Source organism: Ictalurus furcatus, chromosome 6 (assembly GCF_023375685.1).
Source record: "Ictalurus furcatus strain D&B chromosome 6, Billie_1.0, whole genome shotgun sequence".
Lineage (NCBI taxonomy): Eukaryota > Metazoa > Chordata > Actinopteri > Siluriformes > Ictaluridae > Ictalurus > Ictalurus furcatus.
Window position 1 is genome coordinate 19,234,881 of NC_071260.1, and position 17,544 is coordinate 19,252,424.

The 17,544-nt window shown below is 38.2% G+C and overlaps 1 protein-coding gene across 2 annotated transcripts in view; it reads left to right on the forward strand.

The window, feature by feature from the left end:
• The window catches only part of LOC128608842 (diacylglycerol kinase beta), a 91,153-nt gene extending 74,903 nt beyond the window's left edge, over positions 1-16,250 (forward strand). For both annotated transcript variants that reach the window (XM_053626945.1, XM_053626946.1), the window contains 4 exons: positions 2,021-2,222; positions 11,560-11,680; positions 12,723-12,783; positions 15,737-16,250. In XM_053626945.1, the coding sequence (XP_053482920.1) occupies positions 2,021-2,222; positions 11,560-11,680; positions 12,723-12,783; positions 15,737-15,835 (483 nt within the window). In that variant the 3' untranslated portion in view covers positions 15,836-16,250. The remainder of the gene's footprint in view (positions 1-2,020; positions 2,223-11,559; positions 11,681-12,722; positions 12,784-15,736) is intronic.
• The last annotated feature ends 1,294 nt before the right edge of the window (positions 16,251-17,544 follow it).

Genomic DNA, 17,544 nt, shown 5'->3' on the forward strand with positions numbered 1-17,544 from the left:
TTAATTCAAAATGGATTGAAGTGCATGGAAAGAAGGAGATATTAGAAGCTGCATTTAGCAGCTCACATACATCATCCATTGCTATGACATTCGGCTTCTTCAGCTTGGTCAGGCAACTTTTTATTTTCATACTTGAATAGTTGCATCCAGAAGTTAGGGATCATCAAGGACCCGCCTGTCAAACTATAAACACTCCATGAAAACTGTTTGGGGAATGGAATTATGAAGAGTAAAGTCTCCAAAGCTGTGTTTTCTTATTGCTGCACTCTGTGGGTTCTTCTGCACACTGAAACATCTCATTATGTCATAAATGTGTCAGCTTTCAGCTTTTTAGAGTTTGTGTATTTTTTGAGTTAAATCACAGTGGTCACTGACATCATATAGTAATGTGTTGTTTTTTTTTTAGCTTCTTCTCCTTGGATATTTTGTTCTTATACTTCTTTATTTATGTTCTGTTTCATGTGTCTCTCCCAGTAGTGCTTGTGAAGAACATAAGTTTATATACTTTTACTTCATACTTAAATAAAATCTGGGTTTACATTAACAGAGTTTTTAAACTCAATGGCCACAACTGGATATTACATGATATCTTCACTGAGAAAGACTTTCTCATGGTTTCACTGTTTGGTCACTAAAACCACTACATATAAACTACAATTACTTATTAACAGTCAGTCAAGACTGAGCTAGGCAAGGAGCATGATCTCATCTCTGCTGTAACTGCATTGTAATTGTAATATAATCGCAACAGCTCATACTCATTATTATTAGTATTACTGTGACATCATGGTTGTTCAGCTTGTTGAGGAAGAAAGTTTTTAATGTTTGTATGGTTGCAGCTGAACGTTCCTGGGAAAACTGAATACTTGATCTGTATCTGTATCTGGGTCACTCTTAAAACTGCTGTACAGTAATGCCAATGTTTTCCACTATTACAAACCAATAACATGTGTCACATGAGAGCTTCAACTGACAATATTTTTGGCAGGTGGTACAGGAGATTTGCAGTTAATCGTCAGCTGGTAGTTACAGTCCTGCATAGGAACTATTTAGTAATTACCATGAATTATTTAGTAAGTACAATAAAACTAATAGGTAAGTGAGTCTGGATCCACCAATTAGGCATTTCAGGCAAAATTACTATTTATTTTTTTCAAAAGAAAGCATTATTCAAAATATATACCACTGTCACCCACACACAGGAAAAATGACCAGTATGGCATGAAATGTTTTTTGTTGTTGTTGTTGTTTTTTTATCCACTGCATTGTGTGTTCATGTTTAGAGTACACATTAAAATTACTACAGCTGGTTCACCATCATATTCCACTTTTAATCTTAATTAAAATTTGACATACTTGTGAGGTGTTGAGTCAACTTAAGGAATGTTAAACTAGCTAAAATGAACTGTCTCTGTACTGCCTAACCACACAGGTAATTACATACAGACGATGAGCGACAAACTCACTTCACCACCATTTTTCTATTAGAGAAGGCATTTCTGCTTTGGAGTTTACTCTTTGCAGCTGTAATTATGGTTTAATCAAACTCAAATCTGTTTACCTTTCAACACTCAACCACTGAAACAAACCACTTTACCGGCAAGAAGCATCTTAGTTTATACAGGCATGAAGAAAAGCCTGCAGGCAGCCACACACCTGCTCGCAGATGGTGTGCTTTTTCTGCAACTACTGGGATTTCTATTATTTAGCGCTTAGAAATGCGTAATTTATTATTTTAATACTAAATAAGTTCAAAAATATGGATTCACCCTTACTAATAACGTGTCTTGGGAAAAGTGACACGAACAAGGTAGTGTGCTAAAAATAAATAGAAATAAGTTTTAGCCTTGTTTTAAACTGGAACACACAAAACTTTGCATACTATTAATCTCAGATAGTTTACGTAAGGAAGCCTTAATTATCTTACATACTGTACATGTGTCAGTGAACAGTTACAAATATATACAGTATGATACGTTAACCTTTTCACAAATGGATTGATTTGAATTTTTACTCTTAGTGTGATGGCATCATCCTGGACCTCAGCAACACATCTCTGGAGGGGATTGCTGTGCTCAATATTCCCAGCATGCATGGTGGCTCCAACTTGTGGGGGGAGACCAAGAAGAGACGCAACTACAACCGCATGAGTAAGAAGCTACCTGAAAGGATGTGTGTCACCACCGTCACTGATGCCAAGGAACTTAAATTCTGTGTACAAGGTAAGTCAGAGTCTGGGAGCATTCCAATCTTTTAGCATTTTATATGAGCGAGTATTTATATGAGAGAAGCCTCAGTCCACGTACTCCCTAAAAACTATCAATTTTCACTGTTGGGATACATTTGAGGTAATTTGCCTGAAGAGGTTTGAGTGAAATCAGATTTCCAGCCATTTCCATTCGAGTATAAAACTGGTGGTTGTCTCTGTGGAGCAGCTGGCAATTCAGAGCTGCTTAATGTGCATTATCACTAGCTGCAGCTCTGACTCACCAATAGCTCTTTCACAGCTTTCATGAGTGAGGCTACCACTCCACCTCTCTCCAGTCTCACTGTGTTTTGGGACTTTCCTTCATTAGTGTTGCAGGCTAAATGATTAGCAGTGTTAATGGGCATTTAGGGATCTGGGTCAGATGCTCCACTTTGCAGCCTCTCACAATGTCATATTTGATGCTGGTTTTCAGAACACTGAGTTCCCTCCAAGAAGCATTTTACAGCACACACCTTAGGGATGCTTCCTTCGGTGCACAACGTCATTATTCACTGCTCAGAGTTGGGAAGAACACATTGTGCTGTATTAGTAGTGCAAAAGGTCAGAGCAGGAACAGCTGTTGTATGCCATCAGCAGTTAACTTCAAACACCCTGAATCTTTGGTATTCTGGGCATTTGGGTCAGATTTGTGTATAAAACATAGTTTCTTTTTGTAATATTCATCTCCACCTCATACTAAATCACTTTCTAATGCATTATTCTTTATATATCCTGCATTTGAGTATCCTTCTGTGAAGCATTGGGCAATTAAAATTGTTCTTTGAAGTGTTATTTGTTATCGAGGCAATGATAGCCGTGACCTATGTGAGAAGTATATCATGTCATATCCGCCTTTGATGCATTTATGTTTTAGAAGAAACTGACACCTCAGCCCTTTTTTATTTGCCTTCTCGCCCTTGAAAACATCATTCTGATTTATCACTATCCTATTTATACTTCTCTCTCTCTTACTCTCGCACAATATCTTGCTCTCTCATCCTGACTCCAGTCCTGTCGTTCTTATTGTGCAGGGCCTGGGGGTCTCCATAGTAACAGGACTGATGGGAGTCACAAATGTACAAAGAAATCAAGGAGGGGGGGGGGGGGGGGTTGTGGTAGGATAGAGGGATCGGTGGGAGGATGGTGTTGGTGCTGTTACCAGTAACATGACTCATATCTGTAATCTGCCCTAGAGGCAGAAATACTCAACCCAACACATAATACAGCATGTACCAGGGTGGAGTGTAGCTCTGTGCTCACATCACTTTGGTCCTCTTTCACTGAATCATACTTTCAGTCTATCATTAATGCTGTGCTACAAGAAAACTGCATTAACATCCTGCTCTCAGGGAGTAGTAGGAGAACACTGCCAGGATTGTTGATTTCTTGTATAGCTGGTTTTGCTATTTACAGCTGTATAGGTGGATGGTATCATCTGACCTCTTCAGCCAATTTTTTGAAACAAAGAAATAAAAAATGCTCTTTTTATCCATATGTTTACAATAGAGTATGTATTATTAAAGGCCTCATTGAGTATGCACCAGTCAATTAATATTTAAATGAGACTAAAGTTACTGCATGATGTGATTTATACACAGCTACACAGGAAAATCAATTTAAGCTACCACACCTGCACTAACTGTGGGGAGGCTGTGGCTCAGGTGGTTGAGCGGGTTGTCCACTAATCGTAGGCGGTTGGCAGTTTGATTCCCGGCCCACATGACTCCACGTGCCGGAGTGTCCTTGGGCAAGATACTGAACCCCAAGTTGCTCCCAATGGCAGGCTAGCGCCTTGCATGGCAGGTCTGCTGTCGTGGTGTGAGTATGTGTGTGAATGGGTGTATGAGACACAGTGTAAAGCATTTTGCAGAGCCGTTAAAGTTTATAAAGGTGCTTTTTTTAACTAAGTAAAGACAGATCAAATTAATTTATTGATCAAATCATTTTATATTGAGAAACTGCAATATAATTCAGTTCATGTGTTTGTTATAAGCCTAGTAGAAGTATGTATAGAGACAATTTTCCTTAAAACAGCTCTTAAATCAGCGTTAATTGTCTTTAATTACATTCAGTGTCTGCAATTGCCATAATAATCAGTCTGAGAAATACTAATTTCTTTGTAAAATCATATATTTGGATAATTTTTATAAGATTAAATTAATGCAGCAGTCATATGGCAGGTGTTATTTCACCTCATCTCTCCTTGTGACAGGGTCAAACTGGAGTGGTGACACTAATCGCTTGGCCTACTTCCCATACTCTCTCTCTCACACACACACACACACACACACACACACACAGTAGAAGTTGAATGCAGTAAGTAGAATTGTTATGGAAGCATTGAGACTTAGTTGAAGAGTCTCTTCTACCAGCGATCATCACCAGCCATTCAACAGTCATTCGCATTCAACAGATCAACGGGCATCTTTAAGTGTGTCTCTCATCCTTTTGGAGTTCATATTGATTGAGGATGCTTTTGACCTGAAAGGCTGTTTCCCATGATCTGTTTCTTCACAGTTGTGTTTGTGGGCCTACTTTGTGAGAGAAGCTTTGTTTGTGAATGGCATGGGAAACAGAGGTTGAGAGAGTGACAAGCGCTTGGGTAAGCATGGAGCACGTGAACAGTGTGTTAGTACAGAGTGCATAAGAAGAGAGCGTGTGAATAAAGAGCCTTGGTTTGAAATAATTAAGATGGGACAGGATGCGTTTATGTATGCAGCACAAGAACGTATTATGCCTCAAGTGGGGTCACACAGCATGCACGGGAAGAAAGTGGGTGCCAATACTTAATTAAATAGAAGATTATTTTCACAGCGGTCTATAAATTTTTTATTGGCTTCTGCAGGTTCACTTTCTTTTTTTTGCAAATTAAGTCACAGAAAAACCTAAGATGAAAGAAAATTAAAAAGGGTACTTGTGTTTTTATGACTTCATGGGAATTGCTGTTAACTTGAAAGTTCATAGGATGTACATAGAATGCAAAGGAAGAGATCAGATAAGCTTGGAAAGAGTAGACTAGAAGATTGAAAGCAGTATGTTATTGCAGAAAAATATCACTTGATTTTTTGATAACTTTACTTAATAATAGTGTTCATAGGGCTACATAACACCTACGTAATTCCATGCTATATACTATCTTGTGTTATATTGTTATATAGTTAAATAAAATTGGTATAACTTTACAAATAAAATTTTCTAAAAAGTAAAATGTTGCCAATTTTAGCAAATTAGCATATATTAACATCTTTCTCAAGCAGTTAGTCAGTCAGTCTGTCTGTCTGTCTGTCTGTCTGTCTCTCTCTCTCTCTCTCTCTCTCTCTCTGCTCTCTAAACATGTGCGATGGTGAAATAGAGGCAGCACTTGCACTCTATCCTCACACCAAGCTATGGGCCGCCCCCGCACCTCCACTACGACTCCACCACGGCCAGTTCCTCCTGACCATCTGCCACTTCTCTAAGCAGCCCAAAAAACTGAGAGTAGAGCTCAGGAACAAGGAGATCGGAAACACAAAATAAATACATGTCCACTTATTTGCCTGCATAACAGGGAGTTCTCACACACTGGGTGAAGGCTGATATTTTGACTACGCTGGAGAAAAGTACATGGTTTTATAAAAGCTCTCATTTAAAAAAAAAAAAACCCATACATCCAAATTGTCCATAATTGTAACAAATTACGGGTTTGTAGTTATTTTTAAGTTTTTACTGTCACTTTTTACAATTCAATCACACCCTTTTTTATTACTAATGTTTTGGGAGCTGTGGCAGATTTCAATGTACAGAAAGAAATACCTGACACTTTTCTTCTTTTAAAAGGAGCCCATTTGCAAACAGATGCTTTGCAGAGCAGAACTAAATTTGCCTACCAATTCCAGTGCATTTTGGAGCCTCTGCTGTGAGGTTAGGTGTGTCTCTAGTCCACGTCTAGGCTATTGTTTTAAGCCTGTCTGTGTCTTTTGGCATGGCCCCAGAGTAAGCACTTGGGCTTTTGGCAGAGCGGATTTAAGAGCCGATTTGAGATTCGTCACAGTGATCTAATTTGATGTTGGTTAATCTGGTTCGAGACTGGAGCAAAAACAGCCAATTCAGTATGTCTAGTATCTGCCATCCTCACCAGAATACATTCTACGGGGTTATGTAAGAAGCTGTTTCTGAGTTATTCTTAGCTCTGCCTTTCTGTAATGAAAAGCCTGGTATAAAAAGCCCAGATGAGGCTATGAACATTTATGATGTAAAGAAAATACAAGGAAAACTCTTTTTCAAAATTGATTTTACTGATACCACAGTAAAATATTACTGATTACTAATACTTAAATGTATAAATTAGTATGCTTATTACTGATCTGCACTCAAACAAGATAGGAAGCCATTTTCAAATTTGTGTTACTCTTAGTGTTATTAGTGTTTCTGGGGAAATTCAAAAATGCTTATCAGTTTGGCATATAAGTATAAGATCAGCAGTATAAAGATACAGATTATATTCCATTAGGCTTAGGCAATTATACAACCAAAGTGTTGGTGTGCATTTGCATTTCAGACTAGTTTTGCCAATAGAGCAGTCTTTGGGGGAGGGCCACAAGGTCATATCTCACCACTCAAGGACAGTCTAGTGCTGCTATTTCAAAATTTTCTGCGTAGTATTTCAATTTTTGAAATTTTGTTTTTGTACAATAAGTCACGGTGAAAATCATGATCCAAATTTAAAAGGGGAAAAGCGGGGAAAACCTGCACTCTTGAAATCTGTGTTAATTAATAACATACTTTTTTTCTGTCCTCCCTGTTTAAAACGGTTTGTATCATATTGTGTTAAGTGTGTGTTAACATGAGGGAGAAAAATGATACAACTAGCCAAGACTTCATGTGTTAAATTATAACTCAGTCATATTTCTGACTGCCATTAACTTTACCCTATAACATTTGCATTACTGCTTTTATATTTTTGCATGAGTCGAGTTTAGATGAAAGTCATGCAAGGGACGTAAAGTAGCCGTTGCTATTTTTCTTAATACAAATTTTTGTTTAAAATAATACAAAAAAAAAAACCCTGACCACAGTGTCTATGTTAAATTTAATACATTTGGTGTATTAAATGTAATACAAAATTAGTTAAATAGATACATAAATGTTTGTGTTTTTTAATAACACACCAACAGCTTACAGGTTTATTACTCTCTTACATATGCTGTACATTGTTTATAGGTTTATACTTGCAACTATCTCTTTTATATTATACTGTCTGAGTGCTCTAGTTATTATATAAATGAAAGTAGGAGTAGGCGTAAGCAGCTTGTTCTTGGCTCAGTTTAACAGTTAGTAATGTTCACCCAAAGGATTTGTTGTGTTTAAATGTTTTTTCAAACATTTAATGACTCACTAACTTGCTTAACTTAATATTCCAATAGTCAAGGCTGCTTTCATGAGTTCACATAGATCTTATAGAAAACAGATTTATACCAAGTTATTTATGTAGTGGAGTTTTATGGATACATACACTCTGAAGGGCTGCCATTTTAACCCAACCCTCATGTGTGTGTTTTTTTGTGTGTTGTTATTTTTTTAATATTAGGTGTATTAATGATCTTTAGATACGTCAGTTCTTGGCCATTATCTCAGCCATGGGTTTGACAATATTTTTGCCATAAACATTGAACCGTTTCTGAGATCTGTATATCAGTCCTGGCATATCTGATATACCGGGACTAATATACAGTGCCCTCCACTAATATTGGCACCCTTGGTAAATATGACGGCTGTGAAAAATTGCCTTTATTGTTTAACCTTTTGATCTTTTGTTAAAAAAAAATTCACTCTGCTCTAATGGATATGAAACAATTGCAAACAAAACACGGGTGTAATTATTGGCACATACAACAATTATTGGCGCCCTTTTAGTCAATACTTCGTGCTACCATCCTTTGACAAAGATAACAGCTCTGAGTCTTCTCCTATAACGCCTGATGAGGTTGAAGAATACATGGCAAGGGATCTGAGACCATTCCTCCATACAGAATCTCTCCAGATCCTTCAAATTTTGAGGCCCACGCTGGTGGACTCTCCTCTTCAGTTCACCCCACAGGTTTTCTATGGGTTTCAAGTCAGGGACTGGGATGGCCATGGCAGGACCTTGATTTTGTGGTCAGTAAACAATTTTTGTGTTGATTTTGATGTATTGTTTAGATCACTGTCCTGCTGGAAGATCCAACCATGGCCCATTTTAAGCTTTCTGGCAGAGGCAGTCAGGTTTTCATTTAATATCTGTTGATATTTGATAGAGTCCATGATGCCATGTATCCTAACAAAATGTCTAGGTCCTCTAGCAGAAAAACAGCCACAAAACATTAAAGAGCCGCCACCATATTTAACCGTGGGCATGAGGTACTTTTCCATATGGCTACCTCTCTGTGTGCGCCAAAACCACCTCTGGTGTTTATTGCCAAAAAGCTCTGTTTTGGTTTCATCTGACCATAGAACCTGATCCCATTTGAAGTTCCAGTAGTGTCTGGCAAACTGAAGATGCTTGAGTTTGTTTTTGGATGAGATTGAGGCTTTTTTCTTGAAAAAATTCCAAACAACTTGTGGTGATGTAGGTAACTTTGGATTGTAGTTTTGGAGACTTTCTGACCCCAAGACACAACTAACTTCTGCAATTCTCTATCTGTGATCCTTGGAGATTTTTGGGCCACTCAAACCATCCTCTTCACAGTGCGTTGAGACAATATAGACACACGTCCAATTCTAGGTTGATTCATAACATTTCCAGTTGACTGGAACTTCTTAATTATTGCCCTGATGATGGAAATGGGCATTTTCAATGCTTGTGCTATTTTCTTATAGCCACTTCCCATTTTGTGAAGCTCAACAACCTTTTGCCGCACAACACAGCTATATTCCTTGGTCTTACCCATTGTTATGAATGACTAAGGGAATTTAGCCTGTGTTACCTCATATTTATACTTCTGTGAATGTTATGGTTGAACAATTTCCTGTTCCTAGTCACCCAGGTGTACTAAAAACATAATTTAAATATCAGTGGGAATATACTTAAAATATTTTTCCCATATGAATAGGGGTGCCAATAATTGTTGCACATCTATAATTAACAAAGTTTTTTTTGGATAAACCTTTGTTGTGTTTACAGTTGTTTTATATCCATGAGAGCAGATTATTTTTGTGAATTTTTTTAACAAAACATCAAAAGGTTGAACAATAAAGTCAATTTTTCAAAGCTTTCTTTGCTCATATTTACCAAGGGTGCAAGTATTAGTGGAAGGCACTGTATGTATTGAAAATATTCAATTTACAAACTGCCTAGCAAAACTTTACCCAGTCTCAAAAATGGCCCAGATTTTGCCAGGTCAGCATGGAGTGTCCCTGTTCTGACCTTCCTGCACAGTTGAGACTTGCATCACTGGCCTTGTGTAAATCATCATGCTCGAACATTGTCCATAATAAACCAGAAACAATTTCCTCTCTTACAATAACATATCTGTCTTATGTCAGATGTGCAATTATTAATAGTGTTTGTACTCTGGCACAGAATATAGTGCTGCACGCCAGCTACATATTTATTGGTCTCCCATTTAGATTGCAGAATGCATTGTTTTCATTGTGTAATGATATAGCAGGGCTTTGAATTATAGAGATTACTTGTCTTGAATTGGCAATCATGCCCAGCAGTGGTTTAGATGTTTGAATAAACGGACTGTAGTGATGGGCATGTGGAGATGAAGCCATTTTTAATTGGCTGAATGGCCACTGAGCAGTGAGAGTACACACCGATTATCAGGGAATGTAGGTCAGGTTTTATAAAGAGACGAGAGAGAGAGAGAGAGCAGCCTTTGGACCCAATAATTACTGCATTATTAGTCTCACTCTTTCTACATGCATATGACTACAGTACTTCTGTGCTTTACCTACCCTTTATCTGAATTTAAAAACACCCACTGAGCTAGTGTTCCTAATGTTCTCTGAAACATGATTCCAGAGGTTATAGGCAATATCAAACATTTCCACCAGCTGATCTGCAACTGATCCTCAGGTCTAAAAGTACACCTGCCTCAACTGAGTGAAGTGCTCGGGATGGGCTATCTTGTTTAGGGAGATCAGCGAGATATGCCGGACCTAAAGCATTCAGAGCTTTAAACGTCAAAAGCAAGACTTTATAGTCAGTGTGGACCTTAATAGTCAGTCAGTGTACTTTGAATAAGACCGAGGTAATATCCTCTGGTTTTCTTTTCCGGCTAAGGACACTACATTCTGAAAATACTGAAGCTTCCTTCAAGAAGCCAGTCAAGAACACGTTACAATAATCCTATCTAGAGGGTCTAAAACTATGAATATGTTTTATTTTACCTATGTTTCTCACATGATAATATGCAGTTGCAGACATGTTACCTATATGGGAATTGAATGATAAACCAGCATCTAGAGTTACACCAATGTCTTTAACTGTAGCGTTTGGTTTCAAAGAATAGCCACAGAGCTTTAGGGTGAAATCTGAAACCTTACTGCTAAGTCTTTTGCTTAAGAACAATATTTTGGTTTTGGAGGAGGAAGTGTTTTTGTACAATATTCTGTTTACCGTATCGCTGCCCTTAAATCTGGCTGAACTAATAAATGTAATTGTGTATTATCACTGTAGAAGCAAACACCAACATAATGTTTGAAACACCACTGCACTTTTTTAAGCTCCAAAGTATCTCCATTTATGCTAACAAATTTGGAACAGTCTCTTTTAGGTTAGATTTAAACCAAACGAGAAGAACCAGACCCTTTGTCTGTGTGAACTGGCTGTGTTTTCAAGTCAGTTCATTTCATGATCAATAGTGTCAAATGATGCACTAACATCGAACTGTACCAAATCAGCAACATGTTCACAGTTGAAGACAAGTAGTGGGTCAGTGACCACTTTAGCCAGCCCTGATTCTGTACTAAATAATTGCAGTATGTGTATTTTCACAGAAGTACTTTATAACTCATTTATGTCCTGCCCTAGAACCTTGCTCTCTACACAGATACTGCGTCATTACCATAGTGTGTATCGCTATGCTTGCATGACCCTGTCTTTACATGCCTACATGAGCAAGACAGAGAGTTAATGAGTGTGTGTAAAGCGATTAAACAGTGTTCTACAAGCAAGTACTAAAGCTTAGCCTTGTCTAGTGCTGAAACTTTGATCTTATTATTTCTGCTACTTCTATCTGTCAATGTTTATCTCAGTCACTTCTAGCTTTATAATACATTTTTACGTATTATAATAGTCCTAGTCAGGACTGACTAGTTCCTTTCTCTTTATCTGTCTTTCTGGACAGATCTGAGTGACCAGCTGCTTGAGGTGGTGGGCTTAGAAGGGGCCATAGAGATGGGCCAGATCTACACAGGCCTCAAGAGTGCTGGTCGACGCCTCGCCCAGTGTGCCAATGTCACCATCAGGTTAGTGTCTAACAAACACTCTGACTATATTGTCACCATCTTTCCATCTCATATACATATACTTCAGTGTTCATTTGCCTCTCTGTGTGCTCACTCACCCAGACAGAAGCGGCCCTTGCTCTCCCTCACAGCCCTGATGACACAATAGGAGGTGTCTTTCTGCTGAGCACTTCAGCCAATAACTTTAACCTTTAGCCTCGCACCACTCTACTCAGTCAAGCAGCTTCAGCATTCAAAGCAGCCAGGCCCAATGAATAATAATGTTGTCACAAACACAGTAATAATGTCTGAGCATGCACTGCATGTTTATGCTAGTTTATGTTAATTTACCAGTAGAGGGTTTAAGTAGATTGGCCTTTCTGTTTGCCTTTACATTGAAAATGAGCAGTTTGCATTTCACTGAAAAAAAAGAAAGTTTGTGAACAGTTTTCTCCCTTTCACATGTTGTCTACCTAATATTTAAAAAATAAATAAATACATCAAATAAAATCAATAATAAAAGGCCATTTATTTTCCATCTTCTCCCATGCAGCATTGCATTTATATTCAGTGGGCCAGCTGTAAAGGCTAAACTAACTTTGTAGATTGTTTGTTTGTTTGTGTTTTAACGCCATGCCAGCTTCTATGGCTATTTTCATGGTGGGAAATGTCTGAGGGACTCTATATAAAGTTTTTTTTAAATCTATTTTTCTTAAAAACTGTAAAATTGCATTAGGTTTGCTTTTGTTAAAAATTTCTCAATTGTTGACTGAGTGAAAAAGGTTTCTCAAGGGGTTAAGATTAGTACAGTCTACTAACTTTGTAGAAGTGTGTATATAGGGGGGCAGGGGTGCTGAATTGTGTGTGTGTGTGTGTGTGTTGAGTTTAGTGAAACTGGGGCCCACTGTGGGAAATGACTCGTGGGAACAAAGAAAGCAGTGTGCAGAATCATCCCGCAACAGTGTTGCAGAGGAACCTGATGTCTATATGTCGCCTGCAAACTCACCCATGACAGCCTCTCTCTCTCTCTCTCTCTCTCTCTCTCTCTCTCTCTCTCTCTCAGGACATTCAGACTGCTGCCTATGCAGATTGACGGGGAGCCATGGATGCAGCCTCCATGCACGGTGAGGTGACTTTGGGTTTCATTCAGTGTTTTCCCTCATTTACATGTGTCTATGTGCCAAACTCTGAGCTCACCACTTCTTTTTACAAACCATAGCTCATTACACTGTTTCTGTCCTTCTGACAACAGTGCCTTTCTTTTATTTCTTTATATACTTATGTATTAATTACATATTAAGCATACGTATGAAAAAGATAAATATATTAAGGTTTATACAAAATGAAAGACAGACCATTTGGTTAACTGTGTTTTTATATCCATAGCAGCCCTAATCCCTCTATTCGACACTTGCAGGCATCTCAGCAAGCTCCCTGTTAATTAAAACACTGTCATGTCACACCCCACCACTGACTGATTATGCTATTAAAGAGAGAGGAATGTGCACAAAGAAGTCTGTCTGCATATATAGCAGCTACAGCACAAAGTCCTCTGCTAAACCTACAACCCATTATTAGGCTTCTCTCATTTGTCCAGTTATGCAGAGATAAAGCCGTAGCACAGTCAGAAAATGGCACTGACAGAGCAATGAGCTCTTTCAAAGTAAATTAAATGAACTATACATGCATTGTAAAATATGTAATACAGTTCACACAGCAAAGGATTTCTTAAAGTGATAGTGCACCCAAAAATGAAAAACCTGTCATCAATTACTCACCCTCACGTCGTTCCAAACCCGTAAGACTTTCTTTCATCTTCAGAACACAAATGAAGACATTTTTAATGAAACTTGGGAGATTTCTGTCCCACCATCTACAGTCCAAGTAACCAAAACTTTCAAGCTCCAAAAAGTTCATAAAGGCATCGTAAAAGTAATCCACATGACTCCAGCGGTTTAATCACAATTTTATGAAGTGATACAAAAGCTTGTTGTGTGCAAAAAAACTCAAATAAGTCTTTATTCACAAAATACCTTCACTTCTACATAGATCTCTGATGCACATTCACGAGAGAACCACGACGCATGCTGTGTTGTGTAGACGCAAGAGCGGACAAAAAAAATGTCCGCAAGAGCAGACAAAAAAATGCACGTCCTCCTCTATGTCGAATTCTGCAGACATCTTTGTTACAAAGATTGTTCTATGTGACTCAGTTTGTGTACAGCATCCCTCTTCCTCTGCTGTAAACAGCACAGCGCTTCCGGGTACCTTTGTATTGCAAGAGTGGTCGTTCTCACGAGAGAACGTTTGGAACTGCATGAGGGTGAGTAATTGATGACAGAATTTTCATTTTTGGGTGATCCCTATAAGTCTTCTTAGTTGTCTGTTAGCATTTATCTTAACTAGGTATCATTCCTTGAGGTGGGTGACTCACATCTGTCAAAGCACAACCCCTTTCAACCTGCTCTGTTTTTCGCATAAAGTCCATACCGATACGTTCAAATCACACACTGCCACTTTCTATACTTTGCTAATTTCATTTGAATAAAATCATAAACTTCATAAGTATTATGAGTGTAGGGCTGCAACTAACGATTATTTTTATATACGACGACAAATTTTCAATACCATTTTCTCGTTTATTTAAAATAAACTCCACAAACTCAGTGTTACAAATATAAACTTCAGACTAAAACTTTACAATTACACAATGTATTTGAACATATTTTAATATATTTGTCCAAATATATTAATTTATTATATATAAGTATTTATGCATTATTTTTTTATGGATGCACAAAAAAGCACTGATAATTAAACTACAGTTCTAAATTAATAATACAATCTCACTTTCACTGCACCTTACAGTTTATGTTACTCACTGCCTTTAGGCATATTGTTTTACTTATGTTTACTTTGATCATACCATTTTAATTAGACATTACAGATCTTACTTGCGCTACACTGTTTATCACCATGTCTACATTGCGCATGAGGAGCAACGCGGGCTCATTACAGATAGATCGCTCCTGTTATAATAAACGACAGAATTTACACTGCATCACGCAAATACAGCATCTAATCACAATAAACTTGAATTAAATTAAACCTTTTAAGCAACTCGCAACAGTTTCCCCAACCCCTTGCACACAGTGGAGCATTTTGGATTAAAACAGAAGTTTGTGCTCATGCATCAATGTCGTGTGTCCGTGCTACACAAGCTCCGCTTTGTAAAATTTGATCTTCGCAGCATTTAATTTAAAATGCCCCCCTGCCTTATAGGACTTGGGTCGCACACTTTCTTCCTCAGTCACTTGATGATTTCTCCTCCGTCTGATGGTGACTGAGGTCATGTTGGGAATAAAAGGTAACGCTGACATAAACAGTAAACTGAAGAAATTCATTGTCGGTGACTCTGGGTATCTGCTAAAGCTAGAGGCGTCACATTACATGCATTTTACATCATGAGCCATCGACTGGGAAAGAGCTTATACTTCCGGTTAGTAAAAAACCGCTAGTGTTCCATTTGAGATGACATTACCCTTCTAAGATTCACGCGCTAGACGGTAGAGTATATAGTGCATGGTGTAAGTGTAGAGTACATTATTTGGGACACAACTTTAGTATTTAGTCTTTGATGTGTGTTTTCGGAACAGAAGTAATGTAGTGAGTAAATGTACCCCGTGCCGTGCGCAGACCAACTAATGGATGATGAGATTCGTTGATAACCATTTTCATAATTGATTATTATCGATTTTATGGAATAGTTGTTGCAGCTCTATATGAGTGTGTGAACATTAAGTTCTTAGACAAAAAGGTTCATGAAGAGTTCTTAGACTAGTTTGAAATTCTTATTAATTTGGTTCAACTTGAAACATTTTCTGAAAGTAAAACCCTCTCCTGTAAGGTTCGACATAGAACCTTACATAGAACCCCCCCCCCCCCCCCCCCCCAGTGTCACATCCAGTGTGACACTGTGACACATCCAGTGTCACATCCAGTGTGAATTTCAGGTTACAGGTAACCTGAATGTACATAGGATTAATGTCCTAATCTTTTTTTCTGTTCTGTCCACAGATACGAATTACACACAAGAATCAGGTACCCATGCTGATGGGTCCTCCACAGAAAACCCCCTTCTTATTATTCAAAAGGCGCAACAGAAGTCGGGACTAGGCTCACCTCTAACACACACACACACACACACACACACACACACACACATACATATCTTCACTAATCTCAGTCACTGTATCTACTCTGCTGGGGTGGTGAAGATGGACATCTGAGAGGAAAACTAGTACAGAAGTCCAAATTTTTGGCGATGGACAAATATTAAACTCATACCTTTATATTGCATGGACAAAGGACTCTGATGCCTGTAGTAGCCTAACCATTAGAGACTTCAGTGACTGAAGAAGCCAACCCAGCATCTTGACCAATACCTGTGTGTTTGAATCTCTGATATTCCTACAATGGGCTGTATAGGCTGTAGCTTTTTAACAATTCCTGCCAGAGCCAGGACCACCAGACCATTAACTTTGTATCATTCTGTGCTCTCTCACTTCCTGTCACTGGGTTCATCAGACAATACTGACTTGCAGAGAGAGAAGGGAAGGGATATATGAAGAATAAACTAAGGTGCTCAGGAACATCTTCAAAAAGAGTGCTAAGGCCAGGGGTGACTGCTTGACATATTTACCCTGTTATGAAAGTTAGAGTGGGTGGGGCACACCAAATGACACCATCATCCTGAAGGAGTCAGCTGAATTATATATCAATTCATGAAGAGTGTTCACTCAAACGCCTCTTTAAAGCCCCACAACATGCCACTAATTAAAGAGACAAAACAGTGAGCTCATATTTTATGCAGTGTTTAGTTTATGGGCTGTGGGCTGTTTAGAAGAGGTAGGCCCTATCATTTGCTTCTAACCTATCTGGTATCCACCTTCAGACCACTGATATCCACAGGCAGCCAGTGTCAATTTTGTAAAATAATACATAGCTTACTGGTAGGTCCAGACACCATAGACACTGTTTAGAGGATAATCTAGGGAGGTAAGAAATTGATGTGTTTATCAAAAAGTCTTTTTTAGCTATTTAGAAATCAAGAGGGTGGTCCTTTCCCTAGCATCAATTTCTCGTCAGTCTGCGTATGCACTATAGATTGAGTAAATAAGTGTCAGAAATGAACATCTCAGGCCATGTCTACAATATTAAGTAGACCACATTGGATTAAAACCAGCCCTATGATCCTACATGGGTATCTGACTGACCATAAACCTAAATATATCACAGTATTTCAGGCACTATCTTTCCCATGAAACACTATACCAAAATACATCATGAAACCATCAGCTCATAATTTCAAGTCTGATGACAGGGGTGTTAAAACACCTAAATCATCCATGTAGGAAACAAATCTATGTTACTGTGTTTGTGCCAGTGTCCAAGCTTAGAAAATATTCATGTTCTGATGGCTGGACATCATATATGCTGTGAAGTAAACTTTTTAAACCTTTCTTATATAGCAGATGGAGATGATATCAGTGTTAGACTAAAGATGTCTACCATCATGTATATGTATACACAGTAGTTGTATATTCTGAGAACCCTGTGTGCATATATTTGAATGTGTTTGACGATATAACTTGTAGAGTAATGTAATATAGCTTTAGAAACTAGTAGTGTTATCTCACGGGTGACATGAATTTCTGACATATTGTCCCCGATATAGATAAGCACTCTATGATAGTCAGATATATTGGCACTGTGTAGAACTGTGCGCCTAACAGTTAAATTCCTTAAGCGTCACCATTTTAAATCTGGGATCAGATAAGGTTTTTTTAGTATGAGATTATTTAACTTCAAGTTTGACATTTTTA